The 12,826-nt window shown below is 44.7% G+C and overlaps 1 protein-coding gene across 1 annotated transcript in view; it reads right to left on the minus strand.

Annotated features, from left to right (window-relative positions):
- Positions 1–1,686: 1,686 nt before the first annotated feature.
- PTN (pleiotrophin) overlaps positions 1,687–12,826 on the minus strand; it is a 27,350-nt gene continuing 16,210 nt past the window's right edge. The window contains exon 4 of the mRNA XM_006887209.1: positions 1,687–1,742. Within this exon, the coding sequence (XP_006887271.1) occupies positions 1,687–1,742 (56 nt within the window). The remainder of the gene's footprint in view (positions 1,743–12,826) is intronic.

Genomic DNA, 12,826 nt, shown 5'->3' on the forward strand with positions numbered 1-12,826 from the left:
GCACACAGTTCGAGGCCATCAGCTGCTTGGCAGAAGGATGGACAATCTCCTCCTGTGCAATTACTGCCTCTGAAAACCTGCCAGAGGGTCAGCTATGGGTTGGTTCTGACTCTGTGGTAAATAATAACAACAACAATGGAAGCAAAGCCCTATCTATATAAGGACACTACAACCTAACATGGGAAGCACAGTACAGACGGTCTTTAGCACACATATATGCAACAGAGAGGAAATTATTGAAATCAAACACCAACTACTGCTTTGCATTTAGATATTCTTATCCTCTTATATAAACTCCCTATGAGTGATACCTAGTAAACAATTAAGATGCTTAGCTGTTAACTAAAAAGCCGGAAGTTCAAGTCCACCCAGAAGCCTAGAAAACAAATGACTGGAGATCTATATATGAAAAGTCACCTCCTGACAGCTCTGCAGAGCCCAGTTCTACCCTGGTCCACATAAGGTCATCATGAGTCAGAATGAACTTGGCAACAACTAGCTGAAAACCAAAGCCAAACTCAATGTCCTCAAGTCAATTCCAACTCATAGCACCAGGCGGGCCAGCCCCGTCGCACAGCCAGCAAGCCCGTCTTTGGCAGAGAGGCTGGTGGTTTCGAACTTTAGACCTTTTGGTTAGCAGTGTGGAAACAGCTCTGGCTACAGCACCAGTCCAGCCTAACTCAATACGTGGTAATAAGAACAGTCTCTTGGTCCCTCGAGCCCTCTGGAACTAGTTTTGAAATCAGTCAGAGTTATAAATATAAAAAAGTGGAAATAAAATAACACTGAAAGAGTTAAAAATAAAATTTCTACTATTTGAGTGCTTGAGGGATTGAAGTACTTTGATAACTTCCTAATATTAACTGATTTGTGAGGGAGAACACAAGAGTGTTATTAGGGGGTGTTATAATGCCAAATTATTGCACTTTATTTTCCTACTATTACCTTGATTGATCTTCCTCAGACTTTTTTTCTCTGATGTGAAAGTAATTTTGTCAAGAAAACAAATTTTTCTGCCAAAGTTTAAGAATTTCATATTTAATGTTGTTTTTCTCCTTTTAAAAAGACAAGTCCACAGTGAACCAGGGCATGCTCCCCACCTCCTACAGACAAACAAAACAAAACAAAACAAAACAAAACAAAAAACCAAAAACAAACACAATAAAACAAAAACACCCAAAACACCACCCAAACTACTGGCAGAAAACAAGATATTTTCCAAATAGGATGATTATATTTTATTGCTGCATTGTTTAGTATATACTTTTTTTGCAAATTGGGGGGAAAAATTCTAAGTGAAAAAAATTACCTAACAAGAGAAGTAGTGTACAGTCATAACATTGAAATTGTTGCCAAAAGGGGGGAAAATGTAAAAACAACAAAAAAAGATTTTAAATGTAAAATATCACCATTCAAAAAACAACTTACCTGGGGTGTTCTATCACGTAACATTACTACAAGTCAACTTCTACAGCACATTACTGCCCTGCATAACAAGACCCTAATGGTACTAGGATACACATTTTTAAAATGCTACTACGAAAACGTTCTTCTCTTTTTGATTCTGCCTCTTATGTACTTAAGCTAAGGATAATTCTGGAATACAAAGCCTATAGAAGATATAAATGCAACAGGTCAGCTGTCCGCTCATGGACGTTGGTTTCGTGCTCCTGAAGGGGGCGCCGTTCAGTCCAGCATCTTCTCCTGCCTCTTGCCTTCCTTTTTCTTCTTCTTCGATTCCGCTGTGATTAGGAGACAAATGGGGAAAAGGCATCATTTTACAAAGTTACAGGAAAGAGAAAGCCACTTCCTTCTAACTGGTCAGGCACGCGGTAATGAGATGGATGCAGGCAGTAACCAGAGTTGGTAGTTTTCTTGGTGGTGGCCCAGTGGTAAAGAGAGGTGCTGGAGACCCAAAGGAATGAAGTCTGAATCCACCAGCTGCTGCACAGGAGAAACATGGGCAAACAACTCCTCTCACACAGTCAAACTCTCACACCGGCAAACATCTCCTGTCACACGGGCAAACAACTCCTCTCACACGGGCAAACTCCCTCTCACGCGGGCAAAGTCCCTCTCACACTCAAACAACTCCTCTCAGGCGGGCAATCTCCTCTCGTGTGATTTACAGCCCCAGCAAACCTGCTGAAGGGCCTGCTAGGAGTCTCTTCGGACTTGATGACACTCTTTTCTTAGTTGAGAACAATGAATTTGTGTATGCACGCACGTGCGTGTCCTTGTGAAGGTACTTCGTATGTGCATGAGACCCTGTTCTTGTCTGGAGAGGAGACCTATGACAGAAAGGACACAACCTACGACCTTACTCCTTTATGAGGCTGGTAAGACCAGTTCCTGTCAGCGGCCTCCTCGCTCATGGCGAACCCACAGCTGTCACAGGAAAACTGTGCTCCAGGTGGTTTCTAGTGTCTCATTTTTCCCAAAGCAGACTTGCAGATCTTTCATCTGAGCTCACCGCTGGGTGGACTCAACCTTGACACTTTTCAGTTAGGAACCGAGGGTTAATCTTGAGCACCACCCTGTGACCTCTGTGCAAACCAGAATCCAAACCCTCTGCGGTTGAGTCCAGTTGGCCTCACAGTGACCATCAGCGTGGAGGGGACTGCTGCACTGTGTTTCCAAATCTGCTAATCCTTAATGGAAAGCTGACTACAGTGTCTTGCTCCTTCAGAGTAGGTTTCAATTCTTGACTTTTCGGTCAGCACCCAACTCCTTAATCTACTGGGCTACCACGACATTTGTCTGAATGTCTATCAACTCAAAGCCGGTGCACCAGAACTGACCCATAGCTGATCCCCTATAGGGTTTTTGAAGCTGTAAGTCACTCTGGAAGAGATGGCCCATCTTTCTCCCAGCGGTAGATTTGAACCACCAGAAATGGGGCCTTTGGGTTAGCAACACAAGCCCCCATGGATTAGGCCACCAGAGCCCCTGTAAATGCCTATGCTGCTGTTGTTCTTAGGTACCACTGAGCCAGAACTGAATCACAGCTGACCCTCTCATGGGTTTTCAGAGGCTGTAAATCACATGGGAGGAGATTGCCCAAGGAACCGCTGGTGGATTTGAACTGCATGCCCTTGGGTTGGTGGCACTGCCACTACCACTAGGCCAGCAGAGCTAACGATATTTTTCTTTTACTGATTGCCTCCCCTGCTTGGTGTACTCGTGTCTTGGCTCCTACTGGGAAGGGAAGCCCAGCAGGTGTGTGGCCATGTAGGCATCACAAGATGACCTCTAACGGTTCACTCGTCTCTGATGGTTGTGTGTGCCACCAGTGAAGGTCTGCTGCTGCTGCTGCTGTTGTGTTCCTCCATCATCATCATCATCATCATCTTTTCGCTGCTCCTGCGGCAGCACCAACTCAGAGTGACCCTGCAGCAAGTTTCCAAGACCGTAAACGAGACTGGAGGAGATGGCCCAGCTTTTTCCCACAGAGCTGCTGGTGGACTGGAACCAGAGAGGCACTGCGTTCCAGACGGCAGCACAGGTCCCTACACACGAGGCCACCACAACACCCTCATTTTAGCTCTACTGTTCAAAAACCACAAATCTTTTAGCAAATATCAGAAAGGTGCAGGTGATGGAGTAGAATAACAGAGGAGACAACATTCTGTCCTTAACAACAACAACAATCACAAAGCATCAACAAAGAAAGAGTTGCCTAGAATGAATTCTAATTCATGGTGGCCCCTGGGTGTCCGAGTGGACTGTGCTGCTTAGGGCTTTCAATGGTAGGTTACTAGAGGCATACGGGCGGTCCTTCCTGTCAAGGCTCAAGCAAACTGACCTTCCTGTTAGTATCTGCGAGCTTACAGGCTGTGCCACTCACAGAGTCCCTCAGAGAGCTGACACTATAGCTTTCACAGCTGATGTATGTGAGAGACTTAAAACTGTCAAGTGTTCTAAAACTCTACGTCCATACCAAAGCTCATGGGTATGTGGGAGCTATTTTTATAGATTCAAGATCTATTTATCTTGCTGCTAGTTTACTTGCTGCTTGCCTGCCAGATGGATAAGGTAGCAAGAAAGAATATATTACAGAAATGTGATTCCGAAGAGAGTCACCAGAGGGAGAATGACTTATTACAGAGAAAACAGATCCCTACAGCAGACGGGCCTGAAGGGAGAGACACTTCCCCTCCTCAGAGCTAGTTCATATTTCTTGAGCAATACTTATTCTTGCTCTGGTTATGAAAGTAATAACCGGCTTACAGAGAAAACGAGTTGCCCTACCAACCCAAGGGCAGGTGGTTTGAATCCACCAGTTGCTCTCCAGGAGAAATATGGGCAATCTCCTTCCTGTACAATTTAAAATCTCTTGAAAACCCACTTGAGGGTCAGCCAAAAGTCAGCTCTGACTCAACGGCAGTGAAGTGGTTTGGGTTTGGTTATTTTATATGAAGAGAAATGACTGATAATTCCGTAACACAGAGCACACATGAGCAATGGGTCCTTTCCTTGCTTCTGTTGTGTATGTGTGTGTAATACACACTCCAATTAAGACTACAACGATGGACGACAGAGTGTTGTTATTGTCACTGGGCATTAGGAAGTCCATTCCAATTCAAAGCAAGCCCTTGTGACAGTTTGCAATTGCTCTGCAGCATTTTCTTAGCTGTTATTTTAAATGGAACAAATCATCCGGTCTTTTTCCCTTGGATTCACCTGGGTGGGCTTGAACTATCAACCATTCCATTAGCAGACCAGCATGACTGTACTACCAAACAAAACCCTGCAAATCCCACACCACAGAGTCATTTCCGACTCACAGTGACCCTCCGTCAGGCTTCTGAGGCTCTAAGTCCTTATGGGAGGAGACTGCTCATTCTTCTCCTGTAGAGCAGCTGGCAGATTAGAACTGATGACCTTTCCGCTCACAGAACAACAGGAGCTCTGCCATCAGGCTCCCCCCTGGACCACCAGAGCGCTCCAATTCTATCCTACCTATTTCCACACCACTGAATGTACTCAGAAGCACAGCTTCAGGTATGTCTACTTCATACCTGGGGTAACCTCTCTGCTTCTATAGGTCTGATGTCCCTCTTGCATTCTTATTATAAATATAAGCCTATGGCCACTGAGTTGATTCCAAATCATACTAACCCTCAGGACAGAGCAGAACTGCCTCACGGTGTTACAACGCTGTAATATTTACAGAAGTGAATGGCCAAATCTTTTTCCTGTGGAGTGGCGGGTAGGTTTGAACCACTAACCTTTTAGTAAGCAGGTGAATGCTTCAACCATTGCACAATGAGGGCTCCTTTAACATGTACATAAAGCATCATATAATTTCTAAGTGTAGATCGCTTGAACATGATTTTCTGAATCACAGAGTATTTTTTAAAATTGTATATAATCAATCAATTAATCAATCTACATCATGTTTCATACAGTTACTTTGCTTTTATACAATTATTCAGGTTGCATTTCATTCATGCATCTTGTGTTTCAGACAATCACTCATATATATTCTATTTTGGAATAATTAATTACCATTGATCGATGCTTTTTTTTTTTCAGTCAAATTCAGCAATGGATGCTTATTATTTTTTGTTGTTAGGTGCCACGAGTCGACTATGACCCATGAACAATGGATCAGAACCCTGTCTTACCCTGTGCCATCCTCACAATCTCTGACCTATTTGAGCCCACTGCTGCAGTCACTGTCTTAATCCACCTACTTGGAGGTCTTCCTCTCTTTCATTGAACCTCCCTCTTTTCAAGTGTGATGCCCTTCTCCAAGGAATAACCTCTCCTAACAACATGCTCAAAATACGTGAGACAAATCTTTATCATTTTTGCCTTCCAGAGCACTCTGGCTGCACCTTCTGCAAGAAATGTTTGTTCTTTTGGCAGTCCTTGGGATGCTCAGAACTCTTCACTAACACCACAGCACTAAATGCACCAATTTTCCTTCATCCTTATTCAGAGTTAAGTTCTCAGGTACACTGCAAGTGACTGAAAAGAGCACAAATCAAGCACTTGGATCAGGTACACCTTAGTCCTCAAGCTGACATCATTGCTCATCAATATTTTGGAGAAGTCAGTAATTGCAGACTTTCCCAGTATAGTATGTCTTCTGATATCCTGACTGCTGGTACCAAAAGTGCAGATGAAGTAAAAAGGACTCATTGGCAGTTTTAATCTTTATCTATCCTGCTGTATATCAGTTCACTGGTGAGAATTCTTGTTTTAGTGACATTAAGATGCAATCCATATTGCAGGCTGTATTATTTGAACATCTGCAGCAAGTGCATCAAGCCTTTCTTACTTTCAGCAAGCTAGGCTGTGTCATCTACATGTTGTTGCCATTGTTATGTGCCATCGAGTCTCCTGTTGACTCACAGCAACCCTATGGACAGCAGCTTTGAATCCTGCCCTGTCCTAAGCCAGTCTCACCAATTTGGACACACCAACCTCCACTGCCTCAGTCACTCGATCAATCCATCTCATCCGGGGTCTCCTGCGCTGTCCCTCCAACCCTTCTAAGTACAATGTCCTTCTCCAAGGACCACTCTCTCCTGACCACATGTCCAAAAGTATGTGAGATGGAGCTTCAAAATCCTAGCCTCCAAGGAGAAACTTGGCTTTACCCTCTTTAAGACAGACTTATTTGCTTTTTTTGGCAGTTCAAGGTTATGTTCAAGACTCTTTTCCAGCACCACAACTCAAAGACATTGATTGTTCTTCTGTCATCCTCAGTCACTGTCCAACTCTCTGAAACATAACAAGTAAATGAGAAGACCATGGCCTGGATTAGGTGCACTTTAGTCTCTAGACTGACACTGTTGCTCTCCAGTACTCTGGAGAAGTCCCTGAAAGCAGATTTTCCCAATGCAATTTGTCTTTTGATTTCCTGACTGCTGATGTTAAGAGTGTTCACTGTGGATCCGAGCAAGCTGTAATTGTTAAAAAAGTCAATCTCTTCTCCATCTATCATGGTGCTGCCAATTGGCCCAGTGGTGAGAATCTTTGTCTTCTTGATGTTGAGCTTCAATCCATATTGAAGACTACAGTTCTTGACCTTCTGCAACAAGCGTATCAGGTCATCTTCAGTTTCGGCAAACAAGGCTGTGTCACCTGAGTAACACAGGTTGTTGATGAGTCTACCTCCAATCCTGATATCACATTCCTCCTCATAAAGCCCTGAATCCCGTATGATCTGTTCTGAATATAGATTGAAAAGGGATGGGGGGCTTATCGATGAGCCTTCTTCACATCCTGATGATACATTCTTTTTCACAGAGTACAGCTCCTTGAATAATCTCCTCAGCATCCAGCCTGAACATGTATGCAGAGAGGATAGAACTTGTCACATACCTTTCTTAATTTTTAACTGTGTAGTGTTCCCTTGCTCTGTTTGCACAAAAGCCTCCTTGGTCTAGGTATAGACAGATTTAACATTTGTATATTTAAGTGTTTGGGGATTCCCATTCCTCTCAATGTCAGCCATAATTTGTTATGATCCACATAGTTAAATGCCTTTGCATAGTCAATAATACATAAATTCTTCTAATCCTCCTTGCTTTTAGCCAGGATCCATCTGACATTAGCAAGGATATCCTTGGTTTCATAGCCTTTTGTAAATCCCGCTTGAACTTCTGTCAGTTCTCTGTCGATGTACTGTTCTAGCCAATTCTGGATGATCTTCGGCAATACTGTGTTGTTATTATTATTGTTCAATAATTTCCACATCCTGTTTTATCACCTTTCTTAGGAATAAGAACAAATATGGAACTCTTTCAGTTAGTTGGTCAGGCAGCTGTCCTCCAAATCTCCTGGCATAGACTGTTGAACAGGTACTAGACTGCATAGACTGTTGAACATGTACTAACTGCATCTGTTAGGTGAAGCATGTCTACTCATTTCCTACTGATTCATGGGCCCTTGTTTTTCTGCCAAGGCCTTCAGTGAAGCTTGAACATCTTTCTTCATTGTCTCTTGATTACGTGGCTCAGGTCTTTAGTTCATCGGGTCGCTATGAGTCATCTACGGCTCAACGACACTTAACAACAATAACAACGACAACACAGAGAGATCTACATGGGCCTAGTGGACAGAAAGTTATGCTACCAAGCCCAAGGTGGGTGATTTTAATCTGCATCCCTCAGGCCTGGTTTTAATTGTTTTTGGTCAAACATTCTTCTAAGTGGTATAGCATTCGTCTGTCTATTTGCTGTACAGAGGTAACTCATGGTTGCTGTGATGCTAAACACTGTGACACTGATGTGCCAAATGCAATAATGGTTACCCATGGTGGACAGTGATGGAAACAATTTGTCTGTCCAAAGGACTAAACCCTAGTAAACCTCAACTTTCACAGGCCTGAGGTCCAAAGAACTGGATGGTGACTGGCTTCCACCATCCAGCACTGATCACAGGAAATCCCGGATACAGCAGAGGGAAATGTGTAACACAACTGGAAAACATTACAAGGCCAGGTTTAATGGTCTAAAAGAGAATGGTAGAATCCCTGAGCTATGGTCCTTAGTCACCCTGCCAACACGGAAAAACATTTACCCTCCAATGGCTCACCTTTCACCCAAACAACATACAGGTCTACAAGGCATTTGCTCCCTTGACCCATGGAAGGGTCAAAAAGAATAGCATTTGCACAAGAATCAAGCCCAAAAGTCACAAAGGGTTAGGACGGAAGGATTAATGGAAACGAGAATTACTCATGGGAGATGAGAAAAGTGCAATCACATTGTGTGCATTATACTTAATGTTGTAAAACACAATGTGTGTGAACGCTTGACTGCAAAACCAATTTGCTTTGGAAACGTTCATTCACACAATGATAAAATAATCTGACAATTTTTCAAGAAGAGTTAAGAATTTTAGATTAATTTTATCTCATTTTCTTAGCAAAATGTGGTGGTGTGATTAGTTTTTCAGATGAGAAAATGGCTAACCTGCTGTGTATGCAGAAAAAAATGTAAAAGAAAACAGCAGATGAAATGGTTTCGAGGACTTCGTTTCACACTGAAGCGAGTCAGTCTCTGTTGGCTGCTGACTTTGGGTTATTAAATCAGCAGAAAGAGTAACTGATGAGAAAAGAAATAAGAGAGCTGTCCCCTCTAAAAGCAGAAATTACATTAACAGCAAGAAAAATACAAAACAAGCTCAGAAATGGACACCATGGAGCCAAAGGTCAAGGGACAGTGAGGTCACAGCAGCGGGACCACATGATAAAGTAGTGAAGATGAAGGCTTTGTCACTGCCCAGCAGAGCCACCCAAACGCCAAGTGTGCCCGCTGGACTGAACAGTACCGAGGTGCCTGTCATGTTGCACAAACCTAGTTAAAGTAATAACTCCCCTCTACTTAAAGTGTGGGTGCTCTGGCAGAACACCCCACTGAGAACTGTGCTGTTCACCCAAAGGCTCTTAATCCACAACCAGCTCCACAGAAGAAAAAGGGGCAATTTCCTCCAGTGTGATTTACAGCCTCTGAAACCCACTGGAGGGTTGGTGTGAGCTGCTTCCAACTCTACAGTTGTGAGCTAGTTTGGGGTGGTGTTTTTGTTTTTTAATTGTTTTGTTTTTACTGAAAGTGCTCACCTCACAGACTTGGGGCATGTTATTAGCAGGGGCCAATCCTTGGGAAAAGTTTTCAAGTTTGGAGAAGTAGAGGACCAGCAAAGGAGAGGAAGACCCCCAGTAGGGTAGATGCACAGTGACCACGCCCCTGGGCTTAAGTCCAGGGGCAACTGGGAGGTTGGGGCAGGGCTATTTCCTTCTGCTGTACTCAGGGTCACCACAAGTCATGGGCAACTCAAGGACACTGAGCAACCACAACAACCTGTGGCTTAAGAATCAGCTGCCTAAAACCCCATTGTTGACGAGTCAATTCTAACTCACAGCAGCCCGTGTAGGGCAGAGTTCACCTGTCTCTAGGGGGTCTGACGTGGACTCTTGATGGACACAGAATGCCCCAGCTTTTCCCCTGGGGGTGGGAAACGATAGGCTTTGGGTTAGCAGGCAAGCGCTTTAACCACTATGCCACCAGTGTTCCTATCACTCACCTAGACAGACCTGCTTCCTGTCCTGTGCCAGGTGGGCCTCGGAAGCGTCACAAAGGCTGAGTGACTCATGAACATATAGCTTGGTGACCCACCAGAACCAGTGGGCTAGGCCATCATTTCAGTGTCAGTTGGGTCCCATTTTTTAGGAAAGAGCCCTGGTGGTGCAATGGTTAAACACTAGACTACCAGCTGTTAGGGTAGTGGTTCAAGACTGCGCTCAGCTGGATGAAATGCCAGGCGACCTGCTTCTATATAGACTATGGTTGTTGCGTGATCATAACTGACCCTCTCCGGCGTGTCTTCAGAGGCAGTTAATCGCACGGGAGGAAAATGATCACCCTTCTCCCGCGAGGCAGCTGGTGGACCCCAACTGCTTGTCTTTGGGATTGCAGTACAGTTTCTTACCACTAGGTCACAGCTTAGAAAACTCTATGGGGATATTCTACTCTGTCACATGGGCCTCCACAGATCAAAAATCAACCTACAACAGCAGTATCTATCAAGCGACACAACAAAGAAAGCGATCTCGACTTAAAAGCCAGAAGTATAATCTTTCTGCTCAATTCAGCATCATGTATTTTGTTATGTGGTTCAGTCCAGTCAATGCCCACGAAGCCAGGAAGCTGTCTCTTTTCCAATTTCTTATGTGGCAGCACTGCTCCCGGCACTTCCTCTTTTAGGGTGAACACACTTCCTTTAGGGCGCGTCCTGGGCTGCTCCTCTGTGCTGCCTACACGCTGACATGATTGTCCCGCATCCTTTCTGTCCCTCCTCGTACCCCATCCCTGGCATACTTTCTTGTAAAAGTGGCTTCTTTGGGGGACACAGGTCTGAACTTAGGTCTCTTATTAGAGCAAAGTGGTGTAAAGTGAACTTTGGAAAAGGAAGGCTATGGAATCACACATGCATGCCAGGGCGACAGACCGGACAGTCCATGGATGGGTTTCTTTGTCCCACAGATTCATCCGCCCCTTCCTCAAAGCAGGCTCCTATGTCCAGGGCTCTCTTTGGTGACCTTGTGCTCCTCTAAGCGGACCCACTGACTCATCCACCGCAGAAGAGGAAAGGCATGCTTTTCACTTTGCTATGATATTTAAATGTTCAAGACCTCATTTCTGCAGTAATGAGGGTACAGGCACAACATCTGTCTTCTTATGAAACATTATAAAATTATATTGGGAGCATATGCCAGAAAGGAAATGCTATCATAAAGCAGTAATAAGAAGCTTCCACTTCGCAGACATCATTATTTTCTATTATCATGCCTGATGTTTACTTTAATATAACATGACTGGTGCTCCGGGGGAAATCAAATTATAGCTCATGAGAAAGGGGGTAAGGCTGAACTGGAACCACTTAAAATTCCAGTAGGTCCAGCTCTCTAAGTTGTTCCTTGTTTGCTCCCAAATGGATTTTCCTTTCAGGTCCCAGAAAAAGAAACCATGACACTACGGATTCTGTGAACTGGGCCTTCAGGCTCTGTCTCATTTTTTGTATCTCCTTCAGGTGTTATTCTTGCTTGGACAAAAGCAACACAGATTCTGATGCTGCCAGAGGTGCCGTGTTGCTTGGCTCTGATTCATAAGGATCCCACAGACCACAGGAGGAAGCTCTGCCCAATTCTGCACTGTTGTTGAAATCTCCACTGTGGTGAAGCCCATTGTTGCCACTGCCAGGTCAGTACGTCTCCTTGAATGTTTCTCTTTTTCACTGAACCACCAGCATGACGTCCTTCTCCAGGGACTGGCCCCTATTGAGAAGATGCCCAAGGGTCTGAGACGAGGTCTCATCATCCTCGCCTCTAAGGGGCACTCGGGCTGCACTCCTTCAAGAAGGATTTGTTTGTTCTTCTGGCAGAGTCCACGGGACAGACAGACCCTACGCTTCCAAAGCTAACAGTCCTTGAGCTTCTTCCTTACTCCTGATCCAAATGGTACATAAGCCACGGAGCAACTGAAAATCCAAAAGCTTGGGTGAGATGCACCTTCATCCTCCAATGGATATAAAAGGACACATTTTAGTTTACTGCTATTTTGAATGTTCAGAATTTTAAATGGGTATCATTTAAACATGCACCTTAGATGCTCAGAAAGATGACGTTCTACCCTCATTAATAGTTTGGTGAATGCTTACTGCCTTGATCCCTTCACCATCCTTTTCCAAATTATGAGCAGGAAAGTGCCTTCTGCCGCAGTATTCCTCTCCCTCCACCCAGGGGGCTGTGTTGTCACAGTGGCTCGTCATGTTATATTCAGAGAGCTTCCTCCAACATATTTTGAACAACCACCCTTGTTCCTTATTCTCAGGTGAAGATCCGAAAAAGAATTTCCTATTTTATGCAGAATGAAAATATTTCCAAAGGCTGGAAAAACAAGCATGCTGGGAATGTGTGTGCCTGGGGTCACCAGTGCTATTCATAGGCTGGGCAGTGGAGCATGCTGGGAATGTGTGTGTCTGGGGTCACCAAGGCTATCTCAGGCTGGACAGTGGAGCATGCTGGGAAGGTGTGTACCTGAGTCACCAGGGCTTTTCACAGGCTGGGCAGTGGAGCATGCTGGGAAGGTGTGTGCCTGGGTCACCAGGGCTTTTCACAGGCTGGGCAGTGGAGCATACTGGGAATGTATGTGCCTGAGGTCACCAGGGCTATTCACAGGCTGGAAAGTGGAGCATGCTGGGAAGGTGTGTGCCTGGGGTCACCAGGGCTTTTCACAGGCTGGGCAGTGGAGCATGCTGGGAATGTGTGTGTCTGGGGTCACCAGGGCTTTTCACAGGCTGGGCAGTG

The sequence above is a fragment of the Elephantulus edwardii genome, unplaced genomic scaffold (genome assembly GCF_000299155.1).
Source record: "Elephantulus edwardii isolate Elephantulus edwardi_28Jun2011 unplaced genomic scaffold, EleEdw1.0 scaffold00055, whole genome shotgun sequence".
In the NCBI taxonomy this organism is placed as follows: domain Eukaryota; kingdom Metazoa; phylum Chordata; class Mammalia; order Macroscelidea; family Macroscelididae; genus Elephantulus; species Elephantulus edwardii.